The following is a 25,079-nucleotide window of genomic DNA, read 5'->3' on the forward strand; positions in this document are numbered from 1 at the left end:
GCTGGGAATAGCTCCTGCGAATACCCCATTGTGTCCTGAGGTAATTCATCGGACTGGTTATCTGGCAGTTATGTGCGTGGTGTCGCTGCCGGTTGTGTCAGCTTTGTGCCCACTGGCTCCTTGTAATTGGCTGAGGACTCGGACCTCGTGCGTGATGTGCTGGTGCTGCTTAACCCACTGCTGGACGCTTGAGAGGTCATCCAAGTAATTATCTGGTCCTGTTCTTTTGGATTTGTGAGGGTTGTTGTCCTGGACAACATGGGCGGTATTGAGTGGGTTTTCTTGGGTGCTCCCCTGTGGCCTGTACGTGAACCGTCAGGGGAAACACCTCTTCCCTTGCCCCTCCCTCTTTCACCGGATTTCTTCCTCATTTCACTTATCCTTACAGTACACGCTGACTGGCAGCAGTACAGTGGCAGTACAGAAATGCTATACAGTACCACTATTCCCAGCAGCGACACAGAGCACAATGCTATACAGTGACGGGTGAGCGGTGTACCACTATTCCCAGCAGCGACACAGAGCACAATGCTATACAGTGGCGGGTGAGCGGTGTACTACTATTCCCAGCAGACACAGAACAGTAAACAGAATGCTATATAGTGTGGCTGAGCGAGCGGTGTACCACTATTCCCAGCAGACACAGAACAGTAAACAGAATGCTATATAGTGTGGCTGAGCGAGCGGTGTACCACTATTCCCAGCAGACACAGAACAGTAAACAGAATGCTATATAGTGTGGCTGAGCGAGCGGTGTACCACTATTCCCAGCAGACACAGAACAGTGAACAGAATGCTATATAATGTGGCTGAGCGAGGTACACAGAGTGGCAGTAAACAGAATGCTATATAGTGTGGCTGAGCGAGTGGTGTACCACTATTCCCAGCAGACACAGAACAGTAAACAGAATGCTATATAGTGTGGCTGAGCGAGCGGTGTACCACTATTCCCAGCAGACACAGAACAGTGAACAGAATGCTATATAATGTGGCTGAGCGAGGTACACAGAGTGGCAGTAAACAGAATGCTATATAGTGTGGCTGAGCGAGCGGTGTACTACTATTCCCAGCAGACACAGAACAGTAAACAGAATGCTATATAGTGTGGCTGAGCGAGCGGTGTACCACTATTCCCAGCAGACACAGAACAGTAAACAGAATGCTATATAGTGTGGCTGAGCGAGCGGTGTACCACTATTCCCAGCAGACACAGAACAGTAAACAGAATGCTATATAGTGTGGCTGAGCGAGCGGTGTACCACTATTCCCAGCAGACACAGAACAGTGAACAGAATGCTATATAGTGTGGCTGAGCGAGCGGTGTACCACTATTCCCAGCAGACACAGAACAGTAAACAGAATGCTATATAGTGTGGCTGAGCGAGCGGTGTACCACTATTCCCAGCAGACACAGAACAGTAAACAGAATGCTATATAGTGTGGCTGAGCGAGCGGTGTACCACTATTCCCAGCAGACACAGAACAGTAAACAGAATGCTATATAGTGTGGCTGAGCGAGCGGTGTACCACTATTCCCAGCAGACACAGAACAGTAAACAGAATGCTATATAGTGTGGCTGAGCGAGCGGTGTACCACTATTCCCAGCAGACACAGAACAGTAAACAGAATGCTATATAGTGTGGCTGAGCGAGCGGTGTACCACTATTCCCAGCAGACACAGAACAGTAAACAGAATGCTATATAGTGTGGCTGAGCGAGCGGTGTACCACTATTCCCAGCAGACACAGAACAGTAAACAGAATGCTATATAGTGTGGCTGAGCGAGCGGTGTACCACTATTCCCAGCAGACACAGAACAGTAAACAGAATGCTATATAGTGTGGCTGAGCGAGCGGTGTACCACTATTCCCAGCAGACACAGAACAGTAAACAGAATGCTATATAGTGTGGCTGAGCGAGCGGTGTACCACTATTCCCAGCGGACACAGAACAGTGAACAGAATGCTATATAGTGTGGCTGAGCGAGCGGTGTACCACTATTCCCAGCAGACACAGAACAGTGAACAGAATGCTATATAGTGTGGCTGAGCGAGCGGTGTACCACTATTCCCAGCAGACACAGAACAGTGAACAGAATGCTATATAATGTGGCTGAGCGAGGTACACAGAGTGGCAGTAAACAGAATGCTATATAGTGTGGCTGAGCGAGCGGTGTACTACTGTTCCCAGCAGCGACACAATGACAGGGGGGACCCTGGCTAGCGTGGCTGGAGCGCGAACTACCCTGCCTGCCTACCCAAAGCTAAACCCACAGACAAATGGCGGAGATATGACGTGGTTCGGGTATTTATTTACCCGAACCACGTGACAGTTCGGCCAATCAGAGCGCGTTCGGGTCCGAACCACGTGACCCGTTCGGCCAATCACAGCGCTAGCCGAACGTTCGGGGAACGTTCGGCCATGCGCTCTTAGTTCGGCCATGTGTCCGAACGGTTTGGCCGAGCACCGTCAGGTGTTCGGCCGAACTCGAACATCACCCGAACAGGGTGATGTTCTGCAGAACCCGAACAGTGGCGAACACTGTTCGCCCAACACTACTTCCAGCCTGCCTCCCTGTGCCTTTCCTTGGTTCCTTGTCTATCATCCTGACTCACTTTCCCATCCGCTGCACTCCTGGGGATTACCGCTTATTGCCAGTTCCCTCCTGGGAACTCTCCTGTCACCTGCATCTTCCCGTAGTTTCCCTCAGCCTACCCATTCCCTCTGTGGAACTCTCCAGTCACCTGCAGCCTCCCGTTGATTCCTCCAGTCCAGCCTGCCCATTCCCTCCTGGGTTCCTAGCCTGTCAGCTTCCTTCCCAGGGATTTCCTCTGACTGCCAGTATCTCTGGGACTTACTCTGTCATTCAGTGCCCCTCCTGGGATCCTAGCTGTCAGCTTCTACGATGTATTCCCCCTGCTTGTCCGTTGCCACTCCCCCCCCCCCCCACACACACACACGGAAACCATACAGCCAGCTCCCTTCCTGGGTTTTCCCCTGCCTGCCTGTTCCCTCCTGGGATTCCTGAGGTTAAGCCTATCTGGCCTGCAAGCCTGTCCATGCCCAATAGCTCACGGTCCACTCTGCTTGAATCCTCCTGCTATCCTGTCAGTTAACCTCTATTCTTCCCATCACTGGTGCGATAGCCCTAGGGGTCGTGACCTGGCAAGCACAAGGCAGCAAAGTAGTCTGCCACCCTCTATGGGTGAAGGCCCATCATGGGGTGCACTGGTGAAGACCTGCTCACGTAGACCCCATGCCCTGGGGCTGCTCGCACCTTGATACCAGTGATGGGATCAATAGAACCCCTACGGTTCATAAAAACCCTTAGGCCTGGAACCTACTAGAGCTTTTTTGAGCATTTAGGGAGCGCTTTAAATTGCTAGCAATTTCCCTAAACACTCTGCCAATGTAAATGGATGAGACAGATTCCACCACTACAGCAATTGCGATTAAGCATATAGCAACTGCAGGACATGCACCATTTTGGGAGCGTTTCCATTCTAATTAATTGTATAGGAGTAGGAAAATTGCTCCCAAAATTACTTGTGAAATGCTATCACAAATCACTAGCGATTGCGATAGCATTTTATGCTTTCTAGTGGGTTCCAGGCCTGACAGGGACCCAGGTCGTTTACCCTGTAATTATAGCAATTCAGCTGTACAATTTTAGTTTATTTGTAACTGTATTAACTCTGAAGTACTTTAGTAGTCAGCATCATGTTAGAAAGAGTTGCAATTTCTAACTTACTCACTGCTCAGTCACTGGGGATGCTTCCACACCAGAGCACGCTCAGTGACTGGCTGTGTGATTTAATTGTCATTTTTGTGCTTGCATTAAATGTTTGATTTACAAAACCCCTGATATGCTAAGCTAATTGACTTGACCATTAGAGGTTCTTTTAAGTGTGTATCTACTTGATTTCTATTGCATTTACTGGACTGTAACCACAGATCACTGATCGCCTCAGTGCCTCACTAGCTCAGTATTTTTATGATACTTATTATTTATTATCCTTTTTCTTTTTCAGAATTGTAATAGCCTCTTTTAACCCCTTGTCTCCATGCAGGCTATATTGCTATAATAGCTGAGGGGGCCAATGTTTTGCTATCTGAACAATCCCAGTCAATATGGTCCATGACAGGAGGAAGGGGGCTTTTCAAGAGGGGAACAGAAATGTTTTCTCTCCCTTACAAAATACCTTGTCCATGTCAAGGAAAAACGGCCACACCTGTGGAGACAGAGCCCATCAGGGGAATTGGGGTGACTTATGGTGAAATCTGAAAAAAGGGCTTCCAGATACCAACCCCATCTTCCTTACAAGAGTTTAAAATAAGTATAATGTTACCTACTCCTTAGGTAAAAAAAAATAAACCATGACATTGCCTACTGCCTAGGGAAAAATCAATTTCCTTCCTGTCCCACATGGTAATCCTATCTAATAAGCTGTTCCAATTATTGTTATCCTCTGGGCCTTCCTTTTCACAGCACCACTGCTCCAATAATGAAAGGGGATCCTAGAACAATAATAATAATCTGAACATTTATATAGCGCTTTTCTCCTGTTGGACTCACAGCGCTCAAGAGCTGCAGCCACTGGGACGCGCTCAAGAGGCCACCCTGCAGTGTTAGGGAGTCTTGCCTTGAACTCCCTACTGAATAGGTACTGACACTAGCCAGGATTTGAACTCTGCCACTACTAATAATAATCCGAACATTTGTATAGCGCTTTTCTCCTGTCGGACTCAAAGCACTCAAGAGCTGCAGCCACTGGTGCGCGCTCAAGAGGCCACCCTGCAGTGTTAGGGAGTCTTGCCTTGAACTCCTTACTGAATAGGTACTTGACCTAGCCAGGATTCGAACCCTGGTCTCCCATGTCAAAGGCAGAGCCCTTAACCAGTACTCTATTCAGCCACAGAACAAGTATCTTTGACTTTCACATTGGAGCTCTCCATTGGTCTATTAATCTGGGCATTGCCAATCTTTCATGAGGAAGTATGGAGTTGGTTACCCTCACCTGCCTTAGGGATGAACCCTTCTACCTGACATGGGCAAGAGGGCTTTCCCTCTAGTGCAGATGCCCCTACTGCCCCACAACACATACGTAAGCCATGTAGACTTATGAGATGGAATCCATAGTCGGCTGACTCAGCTGCTCTGGTAATACCAGCCAGGTTTGCAGACATGCATTGGGGGAAGAGGCATACAGTATGAAACAAAACAAATAACAAAAAGAAACAGGTTCTACTGAAAATTAATTAAAAATAAGTTTAAAATATAGTACAAAAAGCACCATTCTGAGCTGAACAATATGTGGCAGTGATAAGTATAGCCCCCCCTCCCCAAATTCATTGTTAAACAATGCTCCCCACATGTAAATTCAATAACAGGTTCAGAAGAAAAGTCCCAAAAGTGACTTTGTTTTTGTACAGCTTAGTGAGCTAACTGTAGCTACATTGTTAAACTATTTAAACTTAGAAGTTTTAAATCAGGATGATACCATTTATTTAAACTTAATATGCAAATAGAAATTCATATTTGTTATACCACAGGTGTTGGACTCCATATTCATGCCAGTATTTAGGGTGGGCAGAGAAATGGAGAAATGTGTTTTACTTGATGAACCACATCTTTCCTTATTTAGTCCCATGAATAGATGTGATAAAGGGAGGGGGGACACCAAGAGCCCAATAGTGTGATATTGTATAGATGAAAATTAATAATGAGTAATATAACAATTTTATACTCACAAACCAGGGTTACCATTAGGCAACCACTGTGAAGGCAGGTGGGGAGATTAACCTGACCCCACTCAGTATTAAAGGTTGCTCTCTGTAGATGGGAAAAAGATGGGTACAACCCTCCACCAAGGTGGACTTAGCAATATGTAGAAGCTTTCCAGAGGCGCCAATAGAATAAAAGTCACTTAAACAAGCTTAAAACCGATGGGGCAGTGGTGAACCTATCCCATCCACGTGGACAAAGCAAACAAAGGAAGGACTGTGGTATCAACAGTCAAACAACAATTTATTTATACAATAGAAGGAAAGAAAACCCTGTACAATAGCACCACTCAGGACAATTATGAATAGTATCAAAACATATATATCTTTATTATTAAATAATAGCGTCTCCCTCCCACCTTGAAAAAGCGGGGTAACTCCCGCGAAACTAGTGGGTCCGTTTGAGGGGATCCTTAGCTGCACTCTGCCTCCGCTCTGCCTGCCTCCTCTATGACTTACCTGGCTAAGTATTGATCTTACTCTCTTTCTGCACTATAGGCTGCCATTTCACTTTCACTGGTCCTGCCTGAACTTTCTATCACTGAGCTAATCATTATAATTTATATATATATATATATATATATATATATATATATATATATATATATATATATATATATATATATATATATATATATATATATGGTATTTTAGGTTTTGTGGCATAATTTATTGTTATATTAACACTATTGGTATTTTGAGGTATTCTCATCTAAACACTTTTTTTCAATACTGAACCCGGGTTCATTCCGAATAGGGCTCATGCACTGAGCCCTGTGAGGATTTGATATATATTTTCTCATTATATTTAGAAGGTATTTACTATGCATTGCGGATTTATTATTATTGGGCAGAGGATTTGATGGGTCTGTTTCCCAATTTTAACTGTTTTTAAATCATGGATAATTTTTGAAGTGCAGTGTTTTACAAATACTATTATTTAATAATAAAGATATATATGTTTTGATACTATTTATAATTGTCCTGAGTGGTGCTATTGTACAGGGTTTTCTTTCCTTCTATTGTGCATTGTTGTTTAAACCCTAGCACACTGTAGGCTCATATGGGAGTAGCGGACGCATTCTTTTGAACAATTTATTTATACTCCACAGTAAAAATAGGCAATGCGTTTCACGGGCTCAATCCCGCTTCATCAGGCCAATCAAAAAGGAGCATACAGCTTATCAGCATCAAAACCACACTGAGTGCCAAAAATGTGTGAGGACTTCAGCCCTTGAGGACTGGAGTTGGAAATCCTTGCATTAGACAATTTCTAACCCCTTAATGCTCACCATGATTGTGATGGAATAAGGCCCCTAATCTGTCCCTTTGTACTATCATCTTGCAGCGTGACTTTGGTGGATGGTAGTTGTGGTACCAGACCGGTAAATTACTTGGCTGGCTGGGTCTTATTATTTGACTTAGCACCTATGCTAGCTTTTAATGTCCATACACTATCTTGATTTCCATGTACTTCACTGTAAAGATATACTGTATATATAGCACTTACCTCCTCATCTTCTGCCCTTGTCCCTTTTCTCTTAGAGCAAGGTTCAGTCCTTGGACCCATTTTTCCTCTGTCTATGTATATATGGCAGCTGCAACACGTTTGCTCAAGTTTCCTTTGCATTTGTGTTTTTAAACAGCACCCATTAATTAAATCATGCTGAGTTTCTTACTCTTCTTACCTTTGTAAAAAATAAAATCACATTTCTGTTTAGTTCCATTTTTAATAATTGTCACACATTATCTAAACTGTGTCTTAATGTTTGTACAGGGTGGTCTGAAAGAATACCTAAAAAAGCGTGTGGTTGTGATCCATCCTACAGTCAAAGGAGACCATCAACTTGTCCAAGATGAAAATTCAGTTATCAGCAAAACAATAATGAGGCCAGAAGGCAAGGTAAATCTACAATTTTTTAGTTGTCATGAAATCAAAGCTAGTTTATCACTTACGAGGTGAAAGTAAATTAATCTACTGTACTAATCTACAACAAGCATAATATGCATTCTCTATAACATGATAATAGTGTAAAATGATATAAATGAAAAGTCCAACAAAACAGAATAGAGAGCCCTTTTACACAGTTATGGCTAATAGAGGAACCTGGACTCTCACTTGAAAAGAGCCTACCTCTGTATGCTTTGATAAATATAAGAGATCAGAAATGGCCGAACCTCCGATTTTCGGTTCGCGAACTTCCGCAAAAGTTCAGTTCGCGCGAACCGCAATAGACTTCAATGAGGAGGCAAACTTTGAAAACGAGAAACACTTATGCTGGCCACAAAAGTGATGGAAAAGATGTTTCAAGGGGTCTAACACCTGGAGGGGGGCATGGCAGACTGCGGTAGACGCCAAAAGTCCCGGGGAAAAATCTAAATTTGACGCAAAGCAGCGTTTTAAAGGCAGAAATCACATTGAATGCTAAATTGCAGGCCTAAAATGCTTTAAAACATCTTACATGTGTATACATCAATCAGGGAGTGTAATTAGAGTACTGCTTCACACTGACACACCAAACTCACTGTGTAACGCACCGCAAACAGTTGTTTGTGTAGTGACGGCCGTGCTGGACTGGTGCAGGCCATGGCGGTTTTCAAGCCCATATGGTCGCCGGGCTGTGGTAGTTCAATGATAGAACAACAGTGACTGTCCAGCTGATCAAATTTGGTCTGTCCACAATGAAACAATGACCTTATTATCTTGGGTGTGCTCCCCCCCCCCTGAGACACTCAAATAGCCGGCGGTCATTGCTTCACTTTGATACGCAAGCCCCTTCACCGTGGTAAGGTAATGATCACGAAGGAGAATTGGCACATGTATATGCCTTTTGTTTTGTTGTTGCAGCTGCAGTGCAGCCAGAAAAAAATAGGCAGGCATGTACACACACCAGAAAAATTATTATAGCAGCCGCTGCTAGCAGCAGCCTTAAAAATTCAGGAATCCGCCTGCAGTCCTGGACCCTGTTGGTGGTGGCGGAGAAGGCAGTCAAGCGGCCTGCAGGTAGAGGTGCTGTGTGGGGAGCGACTTAGTCTTGGGGCAGGCAGTCACACGACGTGCAGGCAGAGTCTTCGGACAGGCCTGACCGTGCTTTGCAGACCACATGGTCAGATAGACCTTTGACCCAACGCTGTGTGCCAGAGATGACACCAATTGCCTTTCAAAATCACGGTACAGTTTGGGTATCGCCTTTTTTCAGAAATAATTGCATATCTTGCACTGCGGTGTGTCGATTTGCTTTTGTGTGCTGCTTTCCCTCAGGTGGTCATCCCATTGCAGTTTGTGCTTTGTAATCATGTGCCTTCGTAAGGTAGTTGTCCCTACATGGGTCTGGGTCTTTCCACGGCTCAATTTTCAGTGGCAGAGAATACAGATGGCATTGCTCTCATCTGAGGCAGACACACAGAAAAATGTCCCCACCGCTGAGCCCTGGTGTGCTGGCACTTTGGTGGTGGCGGCCGACTGAGTGTTAAGTGGAGTGCCAGAATCAGAGCAGGAGGAAGATATGTCACGCTTCCATATGGAGGCTGAGGAAGATGAGGAGCTCTGTGTTAAATAGTCAACTACGTCATGACAATATTGGGGGTTGATGGCACGTGCCTATTTCTGAACACTGTACTTTGGTCGAGGGCAACACGAAATCACGACAGCGCGACCTCGAACAAACCTGCCAGGTGGCCTGCCTCTGCCTTTTGTTTTGTCCATATTGGGGGGGATGAAGTGAAAGGTATGCACTGACTTGACTAATACAATGTGCAGTCACACAGGTCTAGTTAACAGGTATGCACGGAGTGGTATATCACACTGCGTGCACTCACGTAGGTAGGTGGGTGCACTGAACACAATAGGTAGGTAGGTATATGCAGTGATGGGTATTACAATGTGCACCTGTAACACACAGACAGGTACCAGACAGGCACAGTGAATCTGCATGCGCTCACGTAAGTAGGTGGGTGCACTGAACACAACAGGTAGGTAGGTATATGCAGTGATGGGTATTACAATGTGCACCTGTCACACACAGACAGGTACTGGACGGGCACAGTGACACTGCGTGCGCTCACGTAGATAGGTGGGTGCACTGAAGTGAACAACAGGTAGTAGGTAAGGTATTTGCAGTGATGGGTATTACAATGTGCACCTGTCACACACACAGATAGGTACCGGACAGGCACAGTGACACTGCGTGCGCTCACGTAGGTGGGTAGGTGCACAGTGAACAACAGGTAGGTATATGCAGTGGGTATTACAATGTGCACCTGTCACACACACAGGTAGTAGTCACTAAATGTGCTGGGCCTGGCAGTGGCACACACAGTAGGAATTACCAAGGCTGTCTATGCAACACAAGTGTCAGTGGGACACACAGAAAAAAAAATAGATCACAATAACAAGATTAGCTCTCAAAAGAACTGTTGTGAGGTGCTTTTTTAGCAATAAGAATCAGCAAAGAGCAAGCTAAGGAGCCTACAAGAGCCTAAGCCTAAGCTTTCCCTATGAGAGTCTGCAGCAGCTATCCCTTCACTCATTACTGCAGGCACACGAGTGAGTGAAAAGCCTGACACTGCCTGCCTTTTATAAGGGGAGTGGGGCTCCAGGAGGGAGTGTAGCCTAATTGGCTACAATGTGCCTGCTGACTGTGATGTAGAGGGTCAAAGTTGACCCTCATGATGCACTATGGGGGCGAACCGAACTTCCGGAAAAGTTTGCGGTTCTCCGCGATCGTAAACCCCGGAAGTTCTCCGGGAACCATTCGCTGGTGAACCATTCGGGCCATCTCTATAAGAGATATGTGATTCTTCCCTCTATCATTTAACCAAATAAGAAATAACACAACACCAGCTTTATGTTATATATCCAGTTACAAACAAAAGTAAAGTAGCCATAGAAAGAATTTGGATTTACTTGTAGAGATACAAAATTGATTAAGCATAAATTATTCTCAAAGAGAATTCATAAAGAAGCATGTATTCTATCTGAGCAAATTATTGATTTAACTGTTTCTGTTTGATGGGTTACAAATGTCATAGTAGTAGCAGTAGAGTATCATGTGATCATCATATCTCACTATTGCTTCCTGGGTTGTCCTACATAGGAAGCAGAAGTAGGCATGATCATATGGTTCCATTTAAAGCGGACCTGCACTCAGAACATCCTCTCTGCTCTAAAAAATACACAACAGCATAATAACCTTTAAACAAACCACATTTCTTTGTTACAGCTGATACAAATCCTAAATTAAATTTGCACTGTTTCTACTTCCTGATTCATGGAAGCAGACATATTGTTCACAGCCTGTGCTTTCAGATGAGCGTATCTGCCTTATCTGCCATGTGACACAGGGAAGAGATCAAAATACAACTGGTGATCAGACAAAAATGAGGGGGAATTAAACAGGCTAAACGCTCTAAATACATACAGGTTGCATTTCTCTATGTTTTCCTTCTGCCCTGTGCAAGAGTTCAGGTCCACTTTAACAATTTACTGTAACAATCTGATCAAATTGATCACGTGCTTCTTCATGAATTTCCTTCAAGATAATCTGCATAGTACCACTGCCACACTGAACTATTCTCCGATTGGTACACCAGACCAGATACCTGTCAAAGTGATCGCTGGGGTTGATTGTTGCCCCTTGACTTGGAAATCAAATCAACCATTAGATAAACATTCTGTCCCCTATTGTAAACAATGTTGCTGGTTGGTCAGAGCTCCTTGCTAGTCCCTGTGTGATGTCAGTAGTCACTGCCTATACACCTGGAAGGTTTTGTCAAAGCTGAAATTAAATATTCGCATGTAGAATTAATTCTGACATTCTGTTCCTGACGTGCTAAAACATCTCCAATTCCCAGACTCATCACTCGCAGCCGGGATAATGCTTAGATTTATGTCTGCCAATACATTGTGATTTACACTCTCTCACCCACCAACCAGACTGTTCCTTACAGCATTCTGCAAAGTCTGTACAGTACTCATTTTCATGCTGATATATTTTACCTTATAGGTACGATATATAGAAGTGCAAAAAATACGTTATGTATGGATCCCAACTTTAAGCAAGTTTCAGAAAATTGGGTGAGTTGAAGGACAATAATTACAAAAAATAGAAATAATAAGCTAAACTGAATTTTAACTATGCTGGGTTCCAATTGCAGGATTCTGGACGAGTCTCTTTCCTGTGCAGAAATTCACGCAAAGTATGGCCACGGTTTCAGTAAGGAGGAACAAGATATAAGGTACTATTTTGGGTATGGCACTGTTACTAAAAATGATTGTAGCTATCACTGCTTCTGTTGACCAGGAATGGTGAGCTGTCAATACCAGGAGGAGCAGAGGGGATGAGAGTACAGGTTGGTGGAATGAGATGTCACCCAGAGGGGGAAAGAAAAAGGGAGCTGTGCAAAGGGGATTGGTGATCTGTATGGGAAAGCTATCTTTCACTACAAGTAAAAAAAAAGGATTAAGATGAAATGGGGCCCTAGGCAAGATAGCAGTTTTTGCCCACCATTCATAATCACTTGGCATTTTTTTTGTAAGATTTGCTGGAAGCTAGAATCTGCCAGGCCCCTAGACTCTCTCCAGGCCCTATGCAAATGCCTAGGTTTGCCTTGTGAATGATTTGGCTCTGACTACAGGAGCAGGTAAAATGTTTGGTGGGGGAGCTGCAACTGCAAGGATTGCAAGAAGGTTATAAGTAAAGGGAAGTGAGTTGTCACTAACAGGAGTTGAGCTGTCACTCCAGGATGGGAGTGGTGAGGATGAAGATGGGGAAGCTATATGGAGGAGGTGGGCAGCTGTCACTTCAGAGGAGAAGTGAACATTCAGAATGGGGGGAGGCTGGGGATGATGTAAGGAAATCCAGAGTATGAATGGGGAATATAGAGATATATAATGAGTGGGGTGCCATGGTGAGAAAATGATGCATACTGTAAGTGAAGTGATTAGGCAATAGAGGTGCTGTTTGCAGGGGGGAAGTGAGGGCTATTGTGATCTAGAGCTCATTTAAGTTAGGGCTCAACCTTACAGAGTTAGACGCTGGGAGACAGTTTGTAATGCATCAAGTGTTGTGCTTGCTCATTTAAATGGCATGGGGCCTAAGACTTGTCATTACAATCCTGTTCTCATTTATTGTCAAGGAGAAAGCAAATACATTAGGTTTGAGATAAAATTACTGGCATATGTCTAATTTTCAGGATGTGCATAATTGAATGCTTACCCAGACTACTTGAGAAAAACAAAACATGTCACAGTGGGCACACTGCAGGTTTGAGAATGGTGGAAAGACTGATATTTCCTAAGACAAGTGAAATTAACATGATGTGAGCTCTGTGATAGCAATAGATGTTCTGGTATTAAACGGCAAATCCCAAGAATTGTCTACAGATGAACAATATTCTTCATTAAATAAAAAATACACCATGTTTGTGGACTACTCACCCTCATTAGAGGAACCCGTGATCAGTGACCCTTTTCCAGAAAGTCAGTGTTATGCAAAGAAGAGATTAATAAAAGCTTGAAGTCAAATTAGATCAAACATTAGTATGATTTTCCTAGTGAGTTGATTTCCATCTTGCATACACCATCTGTCTGACCTTCGCCATGTGCACGTAAAGTGGAACTCAAGCCAAAACCTTGATTTTGCCTTTAGATAGGTTGGAAAGTAGTGTAAGGAAAACTTTCTGCTTTTATAGATATCTTCCCACTGATAATATAAGCTGACCAGAGCCAGGTCATCCACAAGGCAATTCTAGGCAGAGAGTCTATGGGCCTGGTGGATGCTAGCCCCCATTAAATCTTGACCATCAGTGGCGGGCAAAAACTGCTATCTTGCCTAGGGCACTATTTCATCTTAATCCATTTCTGAAGCTGACACTTGCTGTACATATAACTATGGTTACCTCAATGGGAACTTGAGATACCTTTATCCAAATGGAAGACAGAATAACAATAACATTGTTGAGTACTGTAGAAAGAAGTATGTGAGTAGAAGGGGTTGCACTTCATATAATTATTTCTATAATACAGTACCTCTGTGCAACATTCTAGCCACCAGGACACACAGGTGGGCAATATTTAGATCGGCCAAAGAGCTCCTGACCAGTACCAAAGGAATTTTTCGATAAATATATTGCATAATCTTCATCTACACATAATTAAGTGCAATTATAGTAAAAAATAATAGCCATCCTTTCCATATAGCACAGCTCCATATGGCAGAGCTGCAAAGTAAGTACAGCAGATTCCTATGTAAAGTCAATTGGTTTTGGACATTGGCAAAGGCTGTTTTGGGCAGAATGTTTGCCGTTTTTCAAGCCAAAGTGTGCAAGGACAGCTATTATTACTGCATTAGTTTGCTGGCTATAATACTATTATCAATTCTATGCTAAATTGTATGCTGCAAATACAGCCAGTTTAGATAAAGATTTTGCAATAAATGCATTGACAATTTCCTTGGGTGCTGGTCAGAAAATCTTAAGATGGTGTAGAGAATTGGGGGACATGTAACCAGTACAGATGCAGACAGCAACAGCAATCCAAACAAGGCTCTAACCACTCTCCTTTGAATAAAGAATTGCTGAATGGTGTGAATGCAATCTGCTTAACCATGTGCTTTGATCACTTACAGCAATTACACTAAAGTGGTAATCCAAAGATCTGTTCTCTTAAACTGAGTTGTAATCAGCCTGATGGCTAAAACAAAATCTGCTTTTTATTTACATCATGGCAACGGATCACCATTTTTTTAAAGTGGAGACCCAAGCAAAAGGTGGTGAACAGGTGTTTGAAAAAGTTTCCCTTTCACTACTCTGTCTATTGAACTTAATAGCATTTTCCTCTTTGCAATTAAGTGAGGACCTAACTGATAGGTGATTGCTACTGAATATGTTTATTGTCAGTAATTTTCAGTAATTATTGGGGGTGGAGACAGAAACACCTGTAAATGTGACAATTATTTACAAAAGTTTGTAAATATGGGAACAGCTAGTCAAAAGAGGGGCATTTTATTTGTAGAAATATGTCGCGAACCTCCGATTTTTGGTTCGTGAACACCATTCGCGAACTTTCGCGGAAGGTTCGGTTCGCGCAAACTTTCGCAAACCGCAATAGACTTCAATGGGGAGGCGAACTTCAAAATTTTGAAAAATTTCTGCTGATTGGAAAAATGATAGAAAAGATGTTTCATGGGGTCTAATACCTGGAGGAAGACATAGTTGAGTAAAATACACATCAAAAGTCCCAGAAAAAAAATCTGGATTTAATACAAAGCAGTGTTTTAAGGTCATAAATCTCATTGAATGTTCAATTGCAGGCCTACACTGCTTTATGACACCAGGAATCCTCCCTCTCTCTCTCCCTCCTCCCAGATGGAGGAGGGTCTCATCTTCCAGGGAATTGTAGTATTTCAAAAGCCAGCTTACATACAGTGACTGGGAATTGAACCCAGGCTGGGCTGGGAATTGAACCCAGGTCTCAGTGTGCGGTAGGTAACTCATTTAACCACTATACCACCAACAACACTACATGCTGAAGCCAGCCTAGCATGTACCATTATGATCAATTCAAGAGAAAAATTAGCTTGCTTAATCCACGGAATTGTACTATATCAAAAGCAAACTTACATACCGTGGCTAGGAATTAAACCCAGGCTGGCCTGGGAATTAAACCCAGGTCTCAGTGTGCGGTAGGTAACTCATTTAACCACTATACCACCAACAACACTACATGCTGAAGCCAGCCTAGCATGTACCATTGTGATATACCCAAGAGAAAAATGATCTCTCTCTCTCTCTCTCGCTCTCTCTAGGACTTGATGCCATTGAAGTGAATTTCCAGCTTAAAACCAACAACGGATACCGGCAGAATTTCACAGGCAATTTCGGAATTCCGCCAGATTAAAAAAGCAATTCCGTTCCGACCAAATGGAACGGAATGACCAATTTCCGCCTAAAATTGCGGGAAATACAATTCCGCGGAAAGCGGTGACCATCCCTACTAGAGAGGAGGAGAGAGAGAGAGAGAGAGAGAGAGAGAGAGAGAGAGAGAGAGATGAATCTACCTGGCTATCTGGGGTTCTCTTCGGACAACTGTTGAACACAAAAGGCAAGGCCATGCCTGGGTGGGCTTGAACCACCAACCTTGCAGTTAATAGCCAAACGCACTAACCAATTGTGCCACACAGACTGTGTACCACAAAGACTGTGCACGCGGTTTCTGTTGAATGATTTTATGGGGATGTATGTGTGTCTTTTGGAGGGAGGAGGTAAGTCTGCTCCAAGAAGTTTCAGCATGTAGTGTTGCTGGTGGTATAGTGGTTAAATGAGTTACCTACCGCACACTGAGATCTTGCTTCAATTCCCAGCCCAGCCTAGGTTCAATTCCCAGCCACGATATGTAAGCTGGCTTTTGATATAGTACAATTTCGTGGATTAAGCAAGCTAATTTTTCTCTTGGATTGATCATAATGGTACATGCTAGGCTGGCTTCAGCATGTAGTGTTGTTGGTGGTATAGAGGTTAAATGAGTTACCTACCGCACACTGAGACCTGGGTTCAATTTCCAGCCACGGAATGTAAGCTGGTTTTTGAAATACTACAATTCCCTGGAAGATGAGACCCTCCTCCCTCCGGCAGGAGGGAGTGAGGGAGGATAAGGAATAACAATCAGCTAGGAACAAATCTACAAGATCCTAACTAAACTCTCCCTAGCAGAGTCTGTCAGCAGCTGTCCCTTAACTAGTTACTGGAGGCAGACGAGTGAGTAAAACGACTGCAGAACCTTGCCTTTTACAAGGGGGGGTGGGGCTTCAAGAGTGAGTGTAGTCTGATTGGTGACAATGTGCCTGTTGACTGTGATGTAGAGGGTCAAAGTTCTGCTCAATGGAGCATTATGGGGCGAATCAAACTTCCGCAAAAGTTCGCCTTCGCCACTTAAAGTTTGCCAGGAACCGTTCGCGGGCGAACCATTCAGGACATCTCTAATTGCAATCAGCTGATCACCAGATTTATAAACAGGCTCCTATAGGTATATAATAGGTCTTCTGCAGCCAATATATTGTTAAGAGTTCTTGCTTTCCATTCATTTATTCTAGAGTACAATATTACAGAACATAATAGAATTCTGAATCTAGTCTCTACATGGTTTCTTCTAAAGCACATAACTGTATTATGACCTAGGCTAAATTATGGTTATAGACTGGCATCCCAAACATGTTCAGATGATTAGAAGCTGTTAAAACTACAAGGTATAATTATCTGAAGTCCTATGGCTGCCATTAGGGGGGCATTACTGGTGCCCCCAGAATCCCCCACCTATGCAGAGATCAGGAGCACGCCTGTGTATTCTGGCAGTGTACTTCTCTGTTGTAACTTCAGGGTTCTCATTTAATGACCTCATGACCACCACTACAGGAAGGGTGAGTGATACACTGGCAGACGCTTCCTGAACCGGAGGGAGGGGAGAACACCAGTGACATAATGCTGCATGGGGGGAGGGTAGCCTGGGGTCATAATGCTGCAAGGAGAGATGGGTAGTGGAGCCCAGAGAAAAGCGCTGTTGGTGAGGAGAAAAGGGGGGGATCACTTGTGTGCTGAGTTGTTTGGCCCTGCAGCGAGGCCTTAGTGGTCAATTTAGTAAAAAAGGGACTAGTCTTTAGGGGGGGGGGGGGGGGTTTAACACTGTGGTCCTTAAGTGGTAAGGAAGAACAGTGGGGTTTTTATTCGGTTGTTAAAATTGATTTTAAAGTTACGGTAGGAAAAACGTTTCAAAAAATGTGGTTAAATGACAGATAATGTATTACCTTATTGGTATTGTAAATTTACATATGTCAAAAGAAAGAGCAGTGAATTTCCTGCCGGAGTTTCCACATGGTCAGTACGCAGTGTTTAATGACCACCTGTAAACACTGTGTAACTTTCACCTCTTTGGCCAGGAATTGCTATACAGTCTCAATATTGCAAATTTAAAATTTAGCTATTATTTGACCATTAAAAAGTTATTAAAAAATGTGTGGTCCCCCTTTTCAAGCCTCTTTAACCCCTTGTCACCCATGAAGGCTGGGATAGCCAGATTGTGGAACCCGGACCGTGTAGGGCTCCGCAACCTGACCTATACCAGCACACTATAGTCCATGGTATGGGGGGCTCTGGAAGAGAAGGTGGCCAAGCCTCCTTCTCTCGCCCAGAGCCCTTGTCCAATTCATGCACGAAGGGCTCTTCCCCAACTCCTGAGAGTCCCCTTTAAGAAGGTGACCCCCAGATGCCCGCTTCTCCCCAGGTAAAATTAGTATTAATATAGGGGTACTAACATACCCCTTACCCATTTCCACAAAGAATAAAAAAAAGAAAAAAGTCCTTCATTAATCTTAATTAATCATAACCTTTTGTTACTCCAATGAGAGACCTTATCGTCAGAAATGATCCAACATGAAATATCCTCTCGATACCTGATGAACAACAGAGAACACCGCACATGTCAATATCTGCCCAGATGCTCCAATAAACAGCACCTCACACGTTGGACCTTTCCATTCCCCAACCAGGCACTTGCTATACTAAAGTGGTATGAAACCCAGCATTTCTTCTATGCGCTAAAAGATTATTTACAGCATATAATATACTACCACATTTTTTTAGCAGAACAGCATTCAAATAGTTAAACACAGGACTTATGTTTTCAATAGAAAGCTCCCTACAGTGAGATCCGCATCTGAAGTGGTGATAACACTATCTTGTGTTACTTAATTGTAGCAAGAGAGGAATGTAAATATTCTCTGGCAGTGCTGAAACGCCTTCTAAAGGTAGCCATACATCTAGCGATCCTGATTCAATTAACAAAGCAATCAAATTTATTAAGGAATTGACTTCAATATGGTTGATCGAAAGTTAATCGATTAGTGATTTACATACTACAAACGATATCCTATGCGATTCACGTTCACATTCAGTCTGACTGATGTTGTGTCTCCTTGCTCTGAATGCAAAAATCTATTCAGAATTGATCAAATTACATGTGAACAGTAGCCCATTCCTGTGCAGTTGACAGATATCTTGCATCCTGCTCGATCAACTAAGCTGGTCGATTCAACATGCTATCAGCCACTTTTCACCAATTGGGAATTCTGGAACACACTTGATTCTTCCCTCGATTCTATAAAATGATCGAATCGAATGGCCGATCGTACAGCCAAATAGCTATATGTATGTCTACCTTAATGTGTGCAGATCACAGACAGCTCAGAAATAATCACTGGGTACATTACAATATATAAATACTATGCTATGAATAAAATGCAATGGCAGCAAATAAACTGTACTTTGGGAATTTGTAATTTCTAAATGAATAATAATACTTGTGCACAGAAGCACAAATGATAACTGTATGGGTTATAGAAAGTAGGAAAACACATTTTTATTGAATATTATGTCAGACTTTAATACCGCTTTAAGTATAGCAAGCCCTGGAGCATCTTTGAAGTCCCTTCCAGTGCCCCCCTATTGGTCTTTTTAAAAAATCAATGGGAATCCTCATTGGGCTGTTAAAAGATCAATAGGTGGCACTGGAGAGAATTTGAAAGTTGTTCCAGGGCTTGCTAAACTTAGTATAGCAAGTCCATGGTTGGGGATGGGTTCAATGTGTGGGTCGCTGTCCATCGGTCATTAGGGCAGGGATCGATGCGTGTGGCATACTCCGTCCTTTGTCTGGTATCAAGAGGATTAATTGGATCATTTCCGAGGATACTGTCGTGGGAGTGAGGAAAGGTAAGTATTTATGGTTACTGTAATTAAGATTAATAAATGACTTTTTTCAGGGTTGAGTTTTTATTTCTTTGTTTACCCCCTCTTTCACCTCAGTACCCCATGCTCATTTCACCAGTGGAAGGGGCAAGCATCTGGGGGTCTCCTTCTTAAAAGGGACTTCCAGATGCCAAAATGTAACCCCCCCAATCCAAGGACATCGACATCTCCTCCTGGGCCCCAGAGATGGGAAAGAATCCCTTGTACATGGATTGGACAAGGGCTCCAAGGTAGAAATGGAAGCTTGGCTGCCCCTATCTTCCAGAGTTCCCCATACCATGGACCATGTGGTGCTAGCATAGCTCAGGCTGCGGAGCCTCCCATGGTCTGGACTCTTCAATCTATCCCAGGCAATTCCAGCCTGCATGGGTAACAAGGGGTTAAAGAGGTTTGGGAAGGGGGACCCCACATCATTTTATTTTTGTTAAATTTAACTTTTTAATGGACAAATCATAGGTACATTTGCCAGGGATCCTTATAAATCAATGTAGCAGCAGTCACGCGATCCCTGGCCAAAGCGTTGCAATTTCCATCAGGTTTACAGTGGGTAATTACACACTGCATACTGACCACCTGGATTCCCTGGCATCAAATTCACTCCTCCTTCATTTGAAATATATCAATTTACACTACTGATAGGTTAATTCACTATATGTAATAATGAATTAACATTTAAACAAAAATAATCCTATTGCAAATGTAAAATCAATTTTTTTTTCTCAAAAACTTCAAGATCTCTACACTTATTCTCACGGGTCTCCTTAGCATACCCTGCACATTTGGTTATTCTAGCATGTATGGGGGCTTTGCTATTAACCCTTAAAGTCAGCGGCCCTTGACATTTCTTTTAAAACAATCTAACAAGCATATATGTAAAATACGTTATTTTTGATGACTATTTTGCCATTGATTCCCCCCTTTCTCCCCCTCCCCCGCGTAATGCCCCCTCTGGGTTTTTGGACACTTTGTACACTTTTTTTTTTAAGAAATTGTGGCTGCAGAAATGCCCGAAGGTTCGTAGAAGTTCGCCTGCCATTAAAGTCAATGGAGCTCACACGAATGCAAATGTTTGCTGTAATAATTGGCTACAAATGCTCCCTACACAAATTTTTGCAGTAAAATTTGCAAACGGACATTTGGCCTTGCCTATACATAAATATCTGTACAATGTTTGAATACTCACGATCTGTATTTTTGTGTTTGACCAGACGACAAATCTGTGGACTCAACACTATTACAGTGAAGGTTATTCCAATTTGGAAATTACTTTTTAAAGAGGTAGGATCATACAAATTGCTTATATAACAAACATACAATGAAATCTGGAATATTTATGCAACACCAATACAAGGTAGCTCACTCACTATATATATATATATATATGCTCACTATAAAGTGCAAAAATCTGCCCTTGCTAACAACCTGCCTGGGAGTCCTGTTTAGTTACTTCAAGTAACTTACTTGGTGCTTATATGTAAGGTGTAAGTGGTCCTTTAAAAACTAAACAAACTTCTTAATAGTGTATTTATTTTATTTATTTAAGTATTTATATATATTTAGTTCCCACTCTGATCCCACTATAGCTGAGAAAGGATATTTTTTTGTCTGTTCTCTGCTCTTTGCAAAAGTGACCGTGAACGGCTCCTATTTCATATATAGGAGTGGTTTACACTTGTTAGCCTGCAATGGGTTCATTGGATCCATTGTGGTAAGCAGACTGCACTTCTGTGCAGTCCACAATAATCCTGGAACAGCAGACCATAGCATATACTGTAGCCTATGTTGGTAACACATCTGCCCCGGAATACTGCCAGACCACAGTGGACCATCAAAGCGGTCACTACACTGTCCACTCCCCCTGGCCACTATCCGGCTCAAGTGGGAACCGAGCCTTAATGTAAACAAAGGCATCAATCAGCTAGCAATTCAGTGTTTTATTCACTCCCAAAGGACACATGTGGGTTGTTAATAGGAGCTGATTAATCAGTCAGCAAATCCATGGCTGGATTTCCAGAAAGACTACAAAGTTTTATACCTCGAGGGGCTGCTGCCCAAGGGGAAAACTGGACATGGAAGAGGGGATGCTTCATATAAACGGCGATGCTGGAAAAAGGTAGCATCCAACGGAACAGGTTGCTGGCTGCCACCCACAGAGGGTGCACAGTAAAGAAAGGGACTGCTGTTTGTGAATGATACACATGGAAGAGGGGACTGCACATGTAATGGGAGGGCAGCTGCAACACATGGAATGGAGCTACAACAATGCTGGCCTAGAGTTGGCAAAAAGTATAAATCTGGCTTTGAATGCATCTCATTATGTGACCAGGCGTCAGAGGCTCTGAACAAATGAAACTTGCAGATAAATCTAAAAGATGCCAATCAAGCCTCTGGTGTGATGTGTATTGTAAATATAACTCAAACAAATGCTCACTTTCATCATATTCATTTCAGAATTTAAATTAAGTTTTTCAATGTAAAATTGTTTTTGATGGAATAGTGAATATACATTAAATGTTCTTATAACAAAATTAATATCAATGAGAGATGCCATGTTCCATTTAGGAGTTGCAAGAAATGTTAGTGATCTAAATAAAAAAATGTAACCATAAATAATAGATTTTGACATTACAAAAAGACAAAACAAATAGCTCCTCCAAATCAAATATCACGCAATGTGCACAACTAGTGAATTTTAGTCGGCCAAGAAAAACAGAACAAGTAAATAAGGGATTTTGCAGAGCACGTAAAAAAATGTTAAAACATTTGCTTAATCACCGTGTTCAACTTCTGAATCATAAGCCAACTTTAATCTATGAATGAGTAACAAGTGGTTGCTAAATTAACCACTTCTGTGCCAGCTGTCTCTGCCCCCTTAAGGACCAGAGACTGCTGGTACAGTAAAACGCTGCTTCCCGACAAATCGGCACAATAATCCACTGTTCTCGCCGGTCACGATGCTGCCCCATCGTTGCAGGCTTCTCTCTCTGCCGTCTCTATGACGGCAGAGTGTTGACAGCCGGTCAAGAGCCCCTTTCATTGGCTCCTGATGCTGTCTATCAATGGGAGCCCATGTGATTGGCTCTCTGGGATCACACGGTCAGGAGCCAATGAAAGTGGCTCCTGACCTGCTTACAGAGCTCTGCCATCTTATAGACGGCAGAGCGAGTGAGTTGCGGTGGATGTAGAGCGGCGGTATCGGTGGTAACGGCAGGACACGCAATTCAGTGCGACGTAGAATCTACTTCCATTCAGAGTGGCAGCACCACCTGCTGGACGTAAATTTGTACTGCGTCGGTCCACAGGAGGTTAAATTCTCCATACTTTATTTCTTAGAGAATGCAAACTGCATTTTACCTTAGAAAGCCTAAAAAGAAGTAATAATTATTTTTTTACCTCTCTCCTTCATACAACATGACAGGGTCTTTAGCAACATAATATGGTGGTAAAATGTACCCGAGGATGATTGTATATACGTTATACGGCACAGAGGCATGTTCTCAGCCGAATGTGTCCTTCTGGTGCCACTGTCAGTGTGATTGTCGCTAGCCTCCTTTGCTGGAAGGGCACTCCTGCATTACGCCTGTACCAGCATTAGGAATGCCCCTTCCTGCATCACTCAGCTCACCCCCCGCCTCCGTCAGCTCGCTTCCCCGCCTCCAGCATCTTCCTCCTATCAGGGCTAAGCCATGACCCAGGAAGTACTTCCGAGTTGCGGCCATCTTGCATTTCCTCCGCCGGCTGTGGAGGATGAACGGGGCCACAGAGAGCGGTGGGGAGCGGCGCACATTCAGCCAGGAGGTGGCATGGAGCAGGCAGTATGTTTTATTTATAATTTTCATGCCGCTTTAGGTACCCGTTAAGCATTTCAAAATTACCACTGCATTTTAAATACAGAGTCAGGCTTGAGGTTACTGCTCTGAGCTGCAGATTTCCAGCCTAAGCCTGACTTGGGGTTACTGCTAAGGAGGTTTTTACTGCCGCATGCAGTGGATCCAGCACCTGCCTAGAACGCTCACTAAAAAATTCCTGGAGCCTCCCCTTAAGCACATATCCCCCTTTTCTTATGTTAATAATAGTGTCAAACAGAATGGAGAGGTCCAGTAATGTCTGCTAGGGTGGAAGAAGGTTAATAGTGTCAGCTAGGATGGACAGAATTAATGATAGTCAGTCAGCCTTAGTAGTCAGTCAGTTGGATTCACTTCACGTTTCTTCCAGATGCAGTATAAAACACAAGCATGGCACAAGCCTGGGATAAATTGCATCTGGAAATTACCCAGGGACAGACTTGTATACAGTACAATGAGGCTGGTGATAGCACAACAGTGGCCTTCAAAGAGCTGTAGCTAGTACATTGGCGCTTTATAAATAAATAAATAGTACACAGCTTGTAATTAGTCACTTAGCTTCACTTCACTCAAACAGCGGCAACTAGGACAGGAAAAATATTATTAGTATTGTGACTCCAGTTTTATCCAAATAAAAGGCGGATATATGTATCACTCCTAAAATTCAACGTGCAGGGCCTCTTTGGATCAGAAACCCACATCTAACCAAAAGAAATGTTTGGGTTTTTTTTTCTGTTTCATAAAAAATGTATTAGCTGTAATAATCAATGTGTATTTGTTGTTCCTTTTCTTGTATAGGTTTTCAACCCATTTTACGTTTTTCAAGCCTATTCTCTGAGCATATGGATTGCAACATCCTACATTGAATATAGTGTTGCTATTTTACTTATGACCTTCTTCTCCATTTCTGCAACGATATACAATCTGAGAAAGGTATGCATTCGTTTAGCCATATAGTTCATTGTTTGCTAAAATTTAACAATGAAATTCAAAGGTTTTCTTCTATTTTTTTTTCATCTTTTTATCTAGCAATCTGCCAAACTGCACAAAATGTCAGCATCGAACAATAGTATTATGGTCACCGTTCTGCACAAAAATGGAGGTAATAGTAGTTACTTGCCTTCTGTACATGCCTTGACTCTACAGCGTCACTTTAACTATAGCGAGGTAAAAATGAAAAGGGCTTAGTGGAAGAGGGCTGACCTTGTGTTGTAGAAGTAGAAATGTCTGTTCACGTGTGCCAAGAGAAGCTTAAACAGCCAAATGATCTCACATTACAAGGTTAGAGTAATGCCCATACATTGTGTGTTGGTCACTCTGTACATAATGAGGACAATCCAGACATCTTGATTACCATACATCCTGTTTTAGTTAAATTGCAGGTAAAGTTTCATACACATTTTAAACAATTGTCATCTGGACACAGCCTGGGAACAAACTTTGTACAGATGCACAGATTAGAGGCTTGTTCCTAGATTATGGGGAACTCTGAACATAACTAAGACACTCTGGTGAATCTTTGTAATCAATCCGAGTTGCCCAAATCATTTACTATTTGTTATATTTATCTTTACTTTCCAGTACAGTTTCCTCTATTTGCTGAATTTCATTCAGTTAAGTGAACCAATCTCTAACTGTTGTAACGTATGTCGTCT

The 25,079-nt window shown here is 42.9% G+C and overlaps 1 protein-coding gene across 1 annotated transcript in view; it reads left to right on the plus strand.

Moving 5' to 3' along the window:
• LOC137571678 (probable cation-transporting ATPase 13A4) overlaps positions 1 to 25,079 on the plus strand; it is a 144,164-nt gene that overhangs the window by 39,542 nt on the left and 79,543 nt on the right. The window contains exons 3-8 of the mRNA XM_068281179.1: positions 7,563 to 7,688; positions 11,791 to 11,861; positions 11,942 to 12,022; positions 20,788 to 20,857; positions 24,223 to 24,357; positions 24,454 to 24,526. Coding sequence (XP_068137280.1) covers positions 7,563 to 7,688; positions 11,791 to 11,861; positions 11,942 to 12,022; positions 20,788 to 20,857; positions 24,223 to 24,357; positions 24,454 to 24,526 — 556 coding nt within the window. The remainder of the gene's footprint in view (positions 1 to 7,562; positions 7,689 to 11,790; positions 11,862 to 11,941; positions 12,023 to 20,787; positions 20,858 to 24,222; positions 24,358 to 24,453; positions 24,527 to 25,079) is intronic.

Source organism: Hyperolius riggenbachi, chromosome 4 (assembly GCF_040937935.1).
Source record: "Hyperolius riggenbachi isolate aHypRig1 chromosome 4, aHypRig1.pri, whole genome shotgun sequence".
Lineage (NCBI taxonomy): Eukaryota > Metazoa > Chordata > Amphibia > Anura > Hyperoliidae > Hyperolius > Hyperolius riggenbachi.